Raw genomic sequence first — 13,307 nt, 5'->3', positions numbered from 1 at the left:
GTGTGTGTGTGTGTGTACAGCTGACAGCAGCCAGTCTGAGCATTCAGTCTTTGTGTGCATGTGTGTTCTACATTAGAGAGAGACAGTTCCCTATGCATGTAATACGTGTCTTTGATATTCAAGAGCTTCCCCTCTGTTCCCTGTTTAGCTTCCTCTTTCTCTCTCCCTCGTCCCTTTTAATGTCTCTCTCTCTCTCTCTCTCTCTCCCATGTCAACACTTGGCGGGCTGACAGTCTGGTTGGCACAGTTCTCACTGTCTCACATCTAAGTGCAGTCGACTCAGCTCGAAGCACCCTGTGACAAAGCAGGTTGAGTTGTTGAAGAATGATTAATTCCTGTGTTTGCTTCTTCCTTATAAAAGTCATACAGAAAAAATAAAATATCAATCTCCAGCTGTTTTGGGCAGATTCTGAGGGCTTGATAACATGAGAGGAACGTGAGTAACTGCTTAGTAAGACATTTTGGGGGCTCACAGTTGCTCCTGCCATGCAGACAAGCTGGGGGAGGCTACGGAGACATGCTGGTGTAAGATCAGAGGAGGGAGTACTCAGACAAAGACGCACTCACATTCGAGCACAGATAATGAGGCATGTGAGATCACAGGAGAGACACACTCCTCCACAGCCCTTCCTGACATCATTAAAGAATACTGAAACAAGACAGAATAAAAAGAATATCTAATATGCTAATCTAATGTGCTGTTTTCTGAAGCTTAAATTGTTGTAGGTTTTCTTGCTGTGTGTTTTGGTTGTGTTTTCTCGCTCTCCACACCAAACACAGCTTGTTGTTGATATGGTTTGCGATTCATAAAGTTACTGAAGTTGGTTATTAATTGGTTGAACATTTCTGACTGAGGATAATGGTGTAAAAAACTTTAGGCTACAGTTTCTTTCCCACAAGAACATTATTCCTGAGCAAAACTAATTTCCCATGGAGAATGGATTTTGGTTGTAAAATATACTACAAACAATATATACTACATTCAAATTGAAGTTATCCGTATAAACTACTGCTACAAGATTTCCCTATCTCATTTTGGACTGAATGCATGTGATGTTCACCTGCTTACCGACAGCAGTATTAAAGGGTTTGTGTTCAAGCCAACACCTGTGTCACTGTCGTTGTGTGCAGCTACTGAGAGGTCTCAAATTTGCCTGTGGTTTTGTGTGTGTATTGAAGTGTGTTCAAGTGCGCGTGTGGAATATTTGGTTTCGTATATAAAGCAAAGTTCAGTTGATAAGACCGGGCAGTCTGCCAGAGGCTTGTACCATAGACATACAATGAATAGAATGCATATTTTGTATTTAAATTACAAAGCAGCAGGACTGGTCTTCAGGCATGGAAAGTGATACTGAACTATAGTTAGAAACATCAGATGACGACACAGGGTTTGATTGTCAACAGTGGTTTTGTCTTCATAGATACGACAGATCATGTCTTCTCTTGGCTTTAAAAACTCTGTGTCTGATAAAGAAAAGGGGCGTTGGTCACTTTGGAGAGTGTAGTTAAGTTTGATGATGACTCAAATGCTCCCAGGTAAAGTTTATTGACTGGCTGAGTGGGTGTGGATCTGAGAGTTCAGTTATCTTGGATGACTCAGTGGGGTTTGACAAATGGAAAAAAGCCAGATATGAGACGAAAATTATTGTTTTAAATCCTCTGTCTTGCTGGGAAATTCTAGGGAAAGAAAGAATGACTTACTCTGAATAAATAAAGATAAGAGCCTTTTGTAAAGCGTTTTTTGCAAGTGTCACAGCCACCGTAGTTTCTCCTACACACTTTGGATAATTGCAATCTGCAACTTCACTGCTAGATATGCCACTACATCCTACACATTAGTCCTTTAAAATGATGGTCAATTGATAACTCATAGCATGAATGTCTGTAACTGTATTCAAATGAATCAGTAAGCTGCTCCATGTTTTAAATGAAGGCATGAAGTACGGGGAAAGAATATACATTTCTGAACCGATTGTATCAAGGATCTTCCTGTGACTCAAAACAAAAATTTAATCAAGCATCTGACCACAGATCAACTCTATATTTATTTTGGCAGCTGAACATGATACTGGTTTGCTTGCGATGGGTAAATAAAAAAAGTCAAACCCCGCTACTAACAAAAATGCAACAAAATAAACTTTTCCACCTTGGTTTGAACCAAAGAAAACTAACTTTGATTTCAGTCTAACAGTTTGCACAACTGATGGTGCACCTAGCAGGAACTTACACAACAGGAAGCAGTGGGGCAGAAAAACAAATGAAAGAAGTGAGCTGGCACAGAACTGCTGGCTCACATTCATTTTGTATGGCTGAATCCAAATGTCCGGACCCATAATTATAGGCTGTTGCTTTTCATCCACCAACAATGTGAAACTCCTCAGTTAAGGTTTTAATAAGAATACAGTATCTGCAGTGTTGAGGAGCTCATTTAAAGGGATATTCTACTTTGCATACTAATATGCATGACTATTCCTGCTATATTATGAGCAGCATAAATTGCCAGTGTCAGCACCACCAAAGCTATTTGAGATTGGTTAAATGGTCAGGAATTCAAATTAACGTCCCCAAAAAAACAACTGAGGTCTGAAGTCCTGTCCCAGGTGACCCAGTATGCTTGCAGAAATAATAAGTCTACAAGGGTTCAGTCTGCAGGTCTTGGGGGTGGCTGGATTTAGCCCATGAGTTCTATAAATCCCTCACAAAGTGTATTGTAGGGTGGCCAGCTGTAAATAAATGTAAATTACAACCTATTACTATAGTATTGTTATGTATTAGTTGTATGGACAATAAACGTCCATTCAGATGCAGCTCTGACATTGGTACAGTGCTGTGAAACTTAACGGAAACAACAGTGGAAGTTGCAGTAAATTAAATTTTGATAACCAGATAACTCTAATGAGCTGCCCATTAAAGTTGTCACGATAATAATACACATTAATAATACACTTATGTTAATATTGTGTAAATAATCCAGCACCCGGTAAATCATTAACATATCTTTTCATTCCCATTTTGTGGTTCACAATCAACATAGTAGGTGGCGGTAAAGCACCTTATTGCTGGTTGCCAGTGTTACAGTTGAGTGTAATTAATTTGATAAATGACTTATCTAACTGACAAGATAACTTTGACTTTTTCTAATCTTCTATTGATATTGCAATAATATAATTATTTTGAATTATTTTCCCCACGATAATTGTGTAGTGATATCATGACAGCCCCACCAGGTGGCTGTTGGAGTGTGGGAGGTGTCAGTTGTGTTTGTTGAGTGTCTATCCGTTAGACTGATATAAATGTAAATGCAGGAAGTAGAGCTTGGCACCTGGAAGTGAAAGATGCCGGCATATCCCTGTCCGAAGTTCTGTCCATGAGGAACCACTCTGTGGAGGAGATTGTCGTTTAAGGTCAGGGAGGCAATGGCTGCCAGCAGCCAGCAGTCCCCTGTGAAAACACACACACACACACACACACACACACACCAGAATGACAGTTAACCAGAATGACAGCAGGTTGTTATAAAACAGGTGTTGGAATTTAAATAATCCTCATTTGTCCACTCTCCATTCCCATATTAGCAGAGAGCCTCTCCTTCATCCCTACAGAAGTCAAGCACCTATTTTCCATAAAGGTCAAATTCCTAGAGTGAACCCACTCTAGTGTCTCTGAGTGAATTCACTCAGTGGGAAGACACTAAAACTAGAATTTGCCTATTAACTGTTCAGTAAAGACAAGAGTGGGGAACCATGTTTGAACAAGCTTTTCCTTCTGAGAAATGGGAGAGGCACTTGTTCCACTGGTTCTCTCTCGGTTAGAGGAGGGGATCACCCTGACTGCCATACTGTGGTCAGTTCCTCATCTGAAGAATCTCATCAAAGACAAAAACAGAGGTCTTTGTTATCTGACTTGCTGAGACTCAGTTCAAAAGTGTATAAAATAGCTACTCTTATAGTGAGTATTTTAACATTTTGATTGGTCCATTCTCATGTCATCAGTACTTTTTGAATGTTAATGCTTAAGGTCATATGCTTCTTGAAGCTTTTAAGTTTAGCGAGTGTATCTATTAATGCTGGTGCAGCTGTACTTCTATACCGAAAGCACAGGCTGTTTCGCTTTTATGTTAACATATTTATATTCTTATCTGTCATACAATCTATAAACAGCCCCTGATAGCAGCCGGGGGGTCGTCTCACAGATAACCCCGTGCGACTGATAAAGACTAATCAGTCATGGCGCATTTTGGCTGTAAAACAAATTACGTTTTCTGGCTCAACATTATTGGGGTTATTGTTTTGCAATTCAGCTGCTCCTCTGGGTGTGGGGGGGTGGGTAATGTATTTTTATTTTCATTTTGAGGTAGGGGAAGTCCTTTCCCACACTGCCAGAGCTACGACTGAAACAGAGGGAGGGTGGCCTTGTTTACAGATGTCAGGCAGAGAAAAAAAGGAAACAAATGAATTATTAATGGAGCTCTGCGTCGATCAGGAAACATCTCAAGCAATAAACTGTTACTGGTCCTGCTCAAGTGACTGTTAACCGTCTTCCGTTTCTCTTCTCTTTTAGGCTGTCTATCTCCATCTGTCCTGATTCACTTTGCCCTGTTGCTTTCGATCACTCATCTTTCAATCCTTACTGTAGGTAACCTGGCACGTTGACTCTAGAGCTCAGTTTATTTAAATATGGAAGGGGAGTTCTCAACATATGCAACGGGAGCTGATTAACTTAAGGATAATCTTTTGTAAAAACTTCAAAACTCTTGGTTAAATATTATATTCAAAGGGGAATTCTACCAATTATGCACATTAAGGTCAATTAAGGGGCACTGCTCAGTCTGTATAATAACAGTACAATCTATTCTGTGGCTCTAAAGTCTAAAGCTTTCTAAAGTCGGAGAAAATATTATAAATTGCAATCTACTTCATCTATCTACTCACACTTCCCCCCAACTTTATGTAAATTGTTACAACATGTAAATTGATGGTGCTGGTGGACATAGCCAGGCTAGATGTTCCCTCTTTGTTCAAGCCTGTATGCTAAGCTAAGCTAACCATCTCTTGGTTTCTTGACATGAAAGTGTGACTTATTATAGCAGCAAAAGCACAGCATAAAGACATCAACGACGGCTCCGTTCTAATCAAGTGTTCTTAGAAAAGGTTCAGTGTATTACTCAAGGGCATGTTGTTCTGAAGGGAGAGGGAAGCTTCACATATTTATGTACTACATCTCCCAGTTAGACTTGCAACCTGGCAAACCTCCAGTCAATTACCTGTCTCTCTTGGCTTCTGCTGACATTCCTCACTTTGACTTTCTACCAGATTAAACCTGAGCTATTTCTCTCCTCTCCTCTCTTCTAATATCTGAATCATGCTGTAATAACAGTGAAACAGTTGGGCACTCTCCCAGTTGGACTCACCCAGAGCTCCCTGGCAGATGTCTGTGCGTGTAGCTCCATCCACAATGAACTCGGGGCGTTTGCAGAACTCCTGTCCAACGCACACACACAGACACACACACACACACACACACACAAATAAAACCAATTAGTACTATTCTTGCTTTTGGATACCCATTTTACAAACATTACATTTACTGTCTTTTTCATGTTTACTGTGTTGTTTAGTGCCAAGGCCTAGCACAGGGGTCAGCAACCTTTAATATCAAAGAAGGCAAAACATATTTGAGCCTGATAATGCAAATAGATTTCTCACCACAGATCATGCATAACCATGAGCCAAATTTCATAGCTAGTCCAGCTAGGCAGACTCAAGACTGATAGCCACCCTTATTGAGGTTTGCCAAAATATAGAGGAAGGGTGAGGTGCCAGATCAGGACATAATGTATGAAGCAATGACATGTTGCTCTGGTGGCTGATCCCTGATCCAGTCCAAAATAGGTTTCAACAAGTCAAAATAGTTTTGAAAACCTCCACATCACCAGTTAGAGTATCCTTTGAAATGAGGCTCAAATAAATGTCTATAGGATGCAATTAGTTACTCACTAGTCTGTTTTTTTTTTTAGCCAGACAATTAGATAAAATCTACAGTTTCATCAACATGACATTAGTTTTATCTTTGTGCGTCCAGGATAGTGATTGGTCAGACACATTGTGGTGTTTCGTATGAAGACTTGACAACGTGAAGCAGCTAGACAAGCAAAGGCTTCTCATTTAGATTCTATTTAAAATGTATAATCAATCCTGTCAAGCAAGCTTGCTATTCATTTCCCCAAACGCTAGTCACAGTGGTTTTGCTTCTGCTTGAAGCTCAGGCTGATGCTAAAGCTGTCAGTCAAGAAATAGATCTTAAAAACACAATATCAGATTTTCAGATTTGGTGCTTCAGTAACACAAGATACAACACATACAGTGCTGTATACATATAAGACTGTTCAAGATTTGAAGTTGTTAAAAGGTGTATTTTTTTTACTTATATTACTTAGTTGTTTTTAGGCTGAAATGCCAATTTCCAAAAAATACTTTTTATTCTGTAATTGTCAATTGAATATACAATTTCTCCAAATGTGAAGTTGCTCCTTTGAAAGTGCACAGCTAAAATTAACACCAGACTATTTGAGGACCTCTAGAGATCACATAATAAACATTTCAGGAGAACAACGTCGCATTCTAGTGTTTCTTGTTCACGTCTTGTTTCCCAGTATCGCCCTGCTTCATATACCATCTTCTACATAGCATGTTGAGCGTGAGAAACCCCACTATACAAAGCTATAAAAAGAAGTATTCCATTTATCCTCGTTCCCCGCAAGTGCACACAACCATCAAGCACATGGGTGAATTCACACAAACACACACACAGGCTGAAATGCTCTTTTTCAGGCTCACATAGAGCACAGATTTTGGGGGCAATGTGAACACCATGAATCCTCTTATTAAATATTACAGATCCTGTGGTGCAGGAAAGGAGCATGCATTATAAAACATCAGACTTTTTGGAGAGAAACGACCCTGGGAAGCAAAAGACACACACGAAACATACACATGTTCAAAACATATGCACACACAGGAGTCTACACACTCAAATGGAAGCTGCCAGAGGAGCCAAGAGCTCCAGTCACGCTGACGATCACAACCTCGAGAGCTTTTAAGATCACGACTTGTCTTGCTTGCTTTTTCCATTACTGACAACAGTGACTTGTCACGGTATGTGCAAATCGAACAGTACTGAGAGCACGCTGTCTGCAAGGTTTGCGTGATACGCCTAATGAAGATGAGATGAAGACCCACTTCATTCTCTGGTGTTATATTCGGCTACAGGGAGCACCCTGGAGTATTTATTATGTATTGAGCAGTTATGAGAGACTGAGAAACATTGAGACAGGCAAGCAGGAAAGGCCTGGACGTTTGGCGAGACGCGTGGAAGGATAAAAACCAGGAAGAGAACGATGATACACGCAAACAGAACTCTTGAGTGCTGTTGTTGGAACATTACAATGATATCTACCAATCACTCCTGACCCATTATAGTCCCTGAAAGTTTAGTTGCCAAGCAACAGATGAAATTCTAGTCTGTGAGTAACGGTTGCTTGGGGATAATAAAAAAGCTTAAAAGGAACAAAGAATGGATATTCATTCAGTTATCTTACTCTTGAAGTCAGTGTTTGATTGATTTAATCAGATCATCAAACAAGTACAAAGTTAGTGTTGATACTTCCTTTACAGCTTTTTCTCAAACTCTTGAAGTGAGTATATGTATTCAAAGGAGTTCAAGGATGGATGCTGAAATACAAGCTATATTGTTGGAAAATCAGACCATGAAGCATAAACAAAAAGAAAACCGCACACATTTCTTTTAAAAGGGTTGCAGTTTGATTAGATGTTGCTTTTTTTCCTAACTGCACTTGAACACACAAACTGACACTGTCTAAAGAACCAGCTGTAACTTTGACAAATATCTGAGACGACTTAATGATCGTTTTGAAGTGTTCAGTATCTGTAAGCTGAGTTTTACACCATACCAATATGAGTTGAAAGCAGTAGCTTGCTGCCTGGAAAATGTGTTTACATATAGCAAAGTATACATATATATGATATATATTTGTAATATACTGGCTAAAAATATACAAAATTGAGAGAATAATTTTGGTTCCAAATTTGAGTGTTTTGTAGCCAAACAAGTAAAGATTTGGTCTAAAATTCTAACATTTACAGGTATAGCTCCTACATTTTCCTAAGAATGGTCTGCTCATTAATGCTTTGACAGACTCTACTAGCTACTGTAGAATTTATTTAGCTTTTTTTGGAGGTTTAGAAGCATTGCCTTGTTCAAATGATGTCAATAGTTCAGGAAAGTCTGTGATTAAACCACAGAACTTGTGGTGGTACGACAAAGCTTAGTGAAGATTTTGCTGATACAAGGACGAGCACTTCATCATTTTATAATGAACTGTCCAACCAACCTGATTGTTTTATTGCTTCCTCTGTGCAACTCTCAAAAGTCAGAACTAATAATAATTATATCACATCTTCGTTCAAATTACCCAGTCCTCTCAGAGCTCTACCCCACCCTCCCTTTCTCACCGTGGGTCTCATCCAGCGGGTTCCGAGGGTCTTGGAAGATCTCGGGCCGAGCTCATTGAATCCCAGAGATGACGCAGCACAAGGGAACAAATTATCCTCAAACAGCTTCCCACTCTGGAGGCACTGGGCTTTCAGACTCTCATAGTCCTGACCCAGAAGCTTGACAGCATTGTGGTTCTGTCCCAGACCATCATTGCGATCCCACTGGCTCCTCAGCTTGGCGGCCATTCCTGTAGCATAGATGTGCCCCTCCATCCTGAGCTTGTGGAGTAAACAGTGTAGGGTCAACTGTCACTCTGTGTTGGATGTTTGTATGTGTGGAACAACAATATGATGTAAAGATGTGTCAATAATTAATGAAGCAACAGTGATCTATTGTACACTGCGGCAGTTCTGATTTGAATCTGATGGTAATGGCTTCGAGGCTCAATCATATATCAGAATGAAACATCAGTAGCCATTAAGAAGCTATTAAATATTGATGATAACAGTTTGCTGCTTGGTTGCGGTACTTGTGGTTCTGCTGTAGATGGATATGCTTCCGATGCAATAACAATCACACGTGTAGCGGCTCAAAATGCATAAGCTTCACAGGCTCTGGTCCTCACAGTGACGGCGAATATTATCCCAAAGATCTACCAATCAGAGTTTGTTGCTTTTTTTTAAAAATCCAGGTGCCAACAGGAGTGCAGGGTTTCAGTCCTTCCGTGTCCCACCAGCAGCTAAAACCCTAAAAGAAAGAAGTTGCAGTGAAAATGAGATACTGAACAGTGAAAGCAGAGAAAGTATGCAGAGATGCACGTCCATACACAGCTCTATACCGTGTGCAGCACAAACAAAGGCAGCAGCTGTATACACCCTCTATACATGCATTAAGGGTTTAAAAGTAGAATGAGCCCTACCTGTTTCTTTTCAGTCAACTATATACACATGCTCGCTATGCATAGCAAAGGGATTAGTCACAATAGGCACACCAGTGCTACATTTACTGTGTGGTGCTGAATGTGCACAGAGTGTCAGTCAGAAACGCATTAAAGTCAATGTTTAATCACAGTTACCAAACCGTTGGACGGTAGCTCTGTGTGTGTGCGTGCAGTATTTATTGTGCGCAGGGATGACAGAGGGTGCGGTTTTTCTGTGAATCTCGATGCACAATGAAGGCAACACGAGGCCCACAACAAGCAAAAGCTCTCTCCGACTCTTTAATTAAGCAGAGCCAGGGAGGAGGAGGTGTAAACTGTCATTAGTGCCACCGAAGCTCTTGGCAGAACTCCAGAACTGGAGCTTCGTGAACACTTCATCTCAGTTCGTCTGACTTTGTAGTCCTTTGCTTTGCTCCTTCCTGTCTGTCAATTTAATCTATTTAAACAGACATACACAAAAGGCAGGTTTATTTTTAACAACGCGTCTCTTTTTTTTTTTACTACCCGCACTCTCCCCTATCCAAACTAAATACTCTTCCTGTTTCAAGACTCGGCTGTCAGTCACAGCAGAAGCTGAAAAGAGTTTGGCTCTCATTGGCTCGAAGAACGCAGCCCCTGTTTCCCCCTGCTCGCTGTGAACCACACCCATCAAAAATGTCCCAGCTCACTGAGTGAAAAAAGTTCCTGCTCACAGAGCCAGAGAACAGATCGTGTAGCAGCCACGGCAACAGGTTTCCAAGTCTGCTGCAGAGTTTTACAGACTTGTTTTATATGAGAACTTGTGTAAGATCCAGCTTTTACTACAATTTACAACTACTACCAACAGCAAGAGTACTACAATTATTACTACTGCTGCTGGGCTACTACAGCTACACTTCTGCTACCACCACTGATAGTACTACTACTTTATGACGCTTACTGACCAAAATACGTTATAGCATCCTGTATCGAAAGCTAGCACTGAATGTCTGGCCAGATTTGTACTTATACTACTTATTGTTTGGTCAGACAGTATTTAAATTATTTCTTTAGACTTGTTTATTTAGGTAATGTTTAAATAAAAGTAAAACATTGCAAAAACTTTAAAAAAACTGACTTTGTAAGTCTATTAAAATTTGCCACAAAAACATTTATAATGTGTGTAAGTCAATGACATTTTTTTAAAAGTAGCCCCTAAATCAACATATAAAGTGCAATAAGGGACTTTGCATGAAATACAAAGCCTTAAATTTAGGTGTTGTTACACCACGTCTCTTTATACAAAAGTAACATTTTGTAAAAAATGTGTCAAATATGTCGATACATTGTTACACTATATTACTGTTACTGCAGCTATTTCTGCAAATCCAATACTTACAGTAACACACATATAATTTTTTATAATATAATTTTTTTGGGCTACTTTAATAACAGTTATTAAAGGAAATCAGTGACCAACATATGTGTGCTGGCATTACTGTTCCACTAACTTCCCAACCATTCGGTGGTTTGTGTCTCTGCTGTGTGTTATCAGGGGCACAATCTTCCCCATGTGAGTTCAATCTGGCTCTAATGAATATTTCATTTCCACTCACATGTGAAACACACTCATACACACACTCACAGATATCCTCCACCTCAGTGCAGGTAGTGACATTTATGAGCAATGACAACCAGTAGACTGCACGTCCAGATGCATACAGGGAAAGCTTTGAGGCTCTTTCGCCACCAGATTCACAGAACAGAAAGCCGAATTACAAAAATAGACAAATATTAAAGACTCTGCTGGAGCTAAAGTTAGAGAATGAAAGAATCTATGGAAACAGATGCATGCAGCATATCATATGTGTACTCCATTTCCTCCATTACTAATGAATGCCAACCATGTGCAATAAACCCTTTCTAAAGGGGGAATTAGATAACATACATGTCATGTTATTATCAGCTGTTATTATGCAACTTGAGAAAAAATATGGGTCAAAATTATACAGTAAAGACAGATGAGGGGGGTCATATGAGTTCAACAGCAGTCACACCAGGATTCTTTAAACCAACACAAACGTCAGTACAGCGTCTGCCACTGCTGCTTTTCTGCTGATGGGTGTCTGCACAGTGGTTTCCTTCTCACGACACAGTGAGGGGCACAGACAGCGTAAATACACTCTGACTGTAACCATCATGCCTGTGGGTGCGTGAGGTCCAGTGTTTGTGCTGTGAGTAAGCATTATGGTAGCCTCTTGGTGTATTTCTGCATGCAGGGTTCATATTCCAAACACTGTTGAAATAAAATAGCCAAAGTGTTTTGTGCCTTTAAAGCCGTGGATAAAATAGACCAGCAGAGAAACTAGACACTCACAGTGTCCAATGGGGAAAAGAAATGCTGACTTTATGAGTGATTTTTATCAAAAGGAGGGGGGTGAAGAAAAACACAAGCTGTGCATGTAACACTTGTTCTACTTGAGTGGTTTAATTAAACTTGTACGTGTATTTTAAAGGCATATCCTGGTGGTGCAGGTTCAGTTTATATACATACATATGGCTCACACAGATAAACATGGAGTCCTGGAGGTAGGTGTGGTCCCTGAGAGGAGAGATACAAGGTCCAGCTGTCAAAACTGCAACTTTTCTCGAGTTGAATCACACGAACAGCTGGGCGACCCCATTTCCTTTCACCTCACTCTCATCAAGCATAGTATCCGTGTCACAGTGAGCAGGAAGAACTATTACAACCCTACCATAACAAGAGATTTCCGCGTAAACGACGGCGCAACATTGCCAGATTTCATGGCTCCAAGGTGTCCTGGAAAGTTTTAAGAGGCTGGTCTTTGTGCGAGGAGTTTGGTTTGACATGGTTGATTACATTAGTGTTCGCAATGCAACGGCTCACAAACTCATGTCAACTCAAAAAAGTTCAGGCTAGGATGTCAGAAGCATTTAAAGACATATATCTCCCTGCAGCGAGACACAAACTGTAAAGTAAAAGCAGTGTGGATGAAGGAATCTTATATTTACCTTGCCGGGTGTTTCCTTTAAAATGCAGTTACTTAGACATTCAATGTGCTACTTCAGTTTATTTTTTCTCTTCCATGTTTTAGTGTGGGTTCGTCCCCTCCTGTCTTTAACAGCTCTTATTATTTAGAAACGCCCTGCTGCCTCGGCTCTGATCTGGCTGCACCCCCCATTACAGTGCGCCTGCGCAGTGCCTGTTAGCCATAAACCACACTACACTGAAAGGGAGGGTTACACACACACACACACCCTGTGCTTCGGTGCAGTTGTTCACAGCATAACCCGCTTTAAAAGGCAGTTCATTGTTGATAGGTTGGAATGATATACATTGTAGCGAATTATTTTGGCATTAGATAAAGTTGTAACACTTAATCAACGTGTTTCCATTGTGCATTATTATGAAAGTTAATGTATCCATGTGTAGCTTTGTCTTTTTCAGAGCTGGAATGTATTAATGTGTTATATTTAGCTGCTTAACTAGGCATATAATATGAACTGTACTTACTTTACTTGTGTTTGAAATGTTTAAAACTGACTTTTAGAGAAAAATGTTGTCATTTTTTACTCCAAAACATTATCTGACAGCTGCAGCTTACAAACTAATAATGCATCTTTAATAATGATCCAATGCATGATTAGTATTTAACTTTTTTTAATTCTTTGTTGAATTAGCAGAATTAACTTGTACTTTTGAATCCAGGACTTTCACTAAAAAAACACCGTCGTGCAAGATACGAGGAGTCAACACTGACATCTAGAGGCTTTTATCAGTAAACGCCGTGTCCTCATTTCGGACTTCATGTCCCGGCAGGCAGTGCGGGAGAGAGTACTTCCCGTCATGCTTTGCGCTAGTTCCCGTTCTACG

The 13,307-nt window shown here is 40.2% G+C and overlaps 1 protein-coding gene across 1 annotated transcript in view; it reads right to left on the bottom strand.

The window, feature by feature from the left end:
- capn1 (calpain 1) overlaps positions 1 to 12,255 on the bottom strand; it is a gene marked incomplete in the record, with an annotated part of 25,923 nt that extends 13,668 nt beyond the window's left edge. Inside the window, 4 exon segments of the mRNA XM_035675020.1 lie at positions 3,323 to 3,441; positions 5,411 to 5,480; positions 8,532 to 9,261; positions 11,967 to 12,255. Of these exon segments, the coding sequence (XP_035530913.1) occupies positions 3,323 to 3,441; positions 5,411 to 5,480; positions 8,532 to 8,786 (444 nt within the window).
- Positions 12,256 to 13,307: the final 1,052 nt, after the last annotated feature.

Source organism: Morone saxatilis, unplaced genomic scaffold (assembly GCF_004916995.1).
Source record: "Morone saxatilis isolate NCDOM2014 unplaced genomic scaffold, NCSU_SB_2.0 Contig4, whole genome shotgun sequence".
Taxonomy (NCBI): Eukaryota; Metazoa; Chordata; class Actinopteri; family Moronidae; genus Morone; species Morone saxatilis.
Note: the sequence above shows the minus strand (reverse complement) of the source record. Positions and strands in the feature narration are given on the sequence as shown.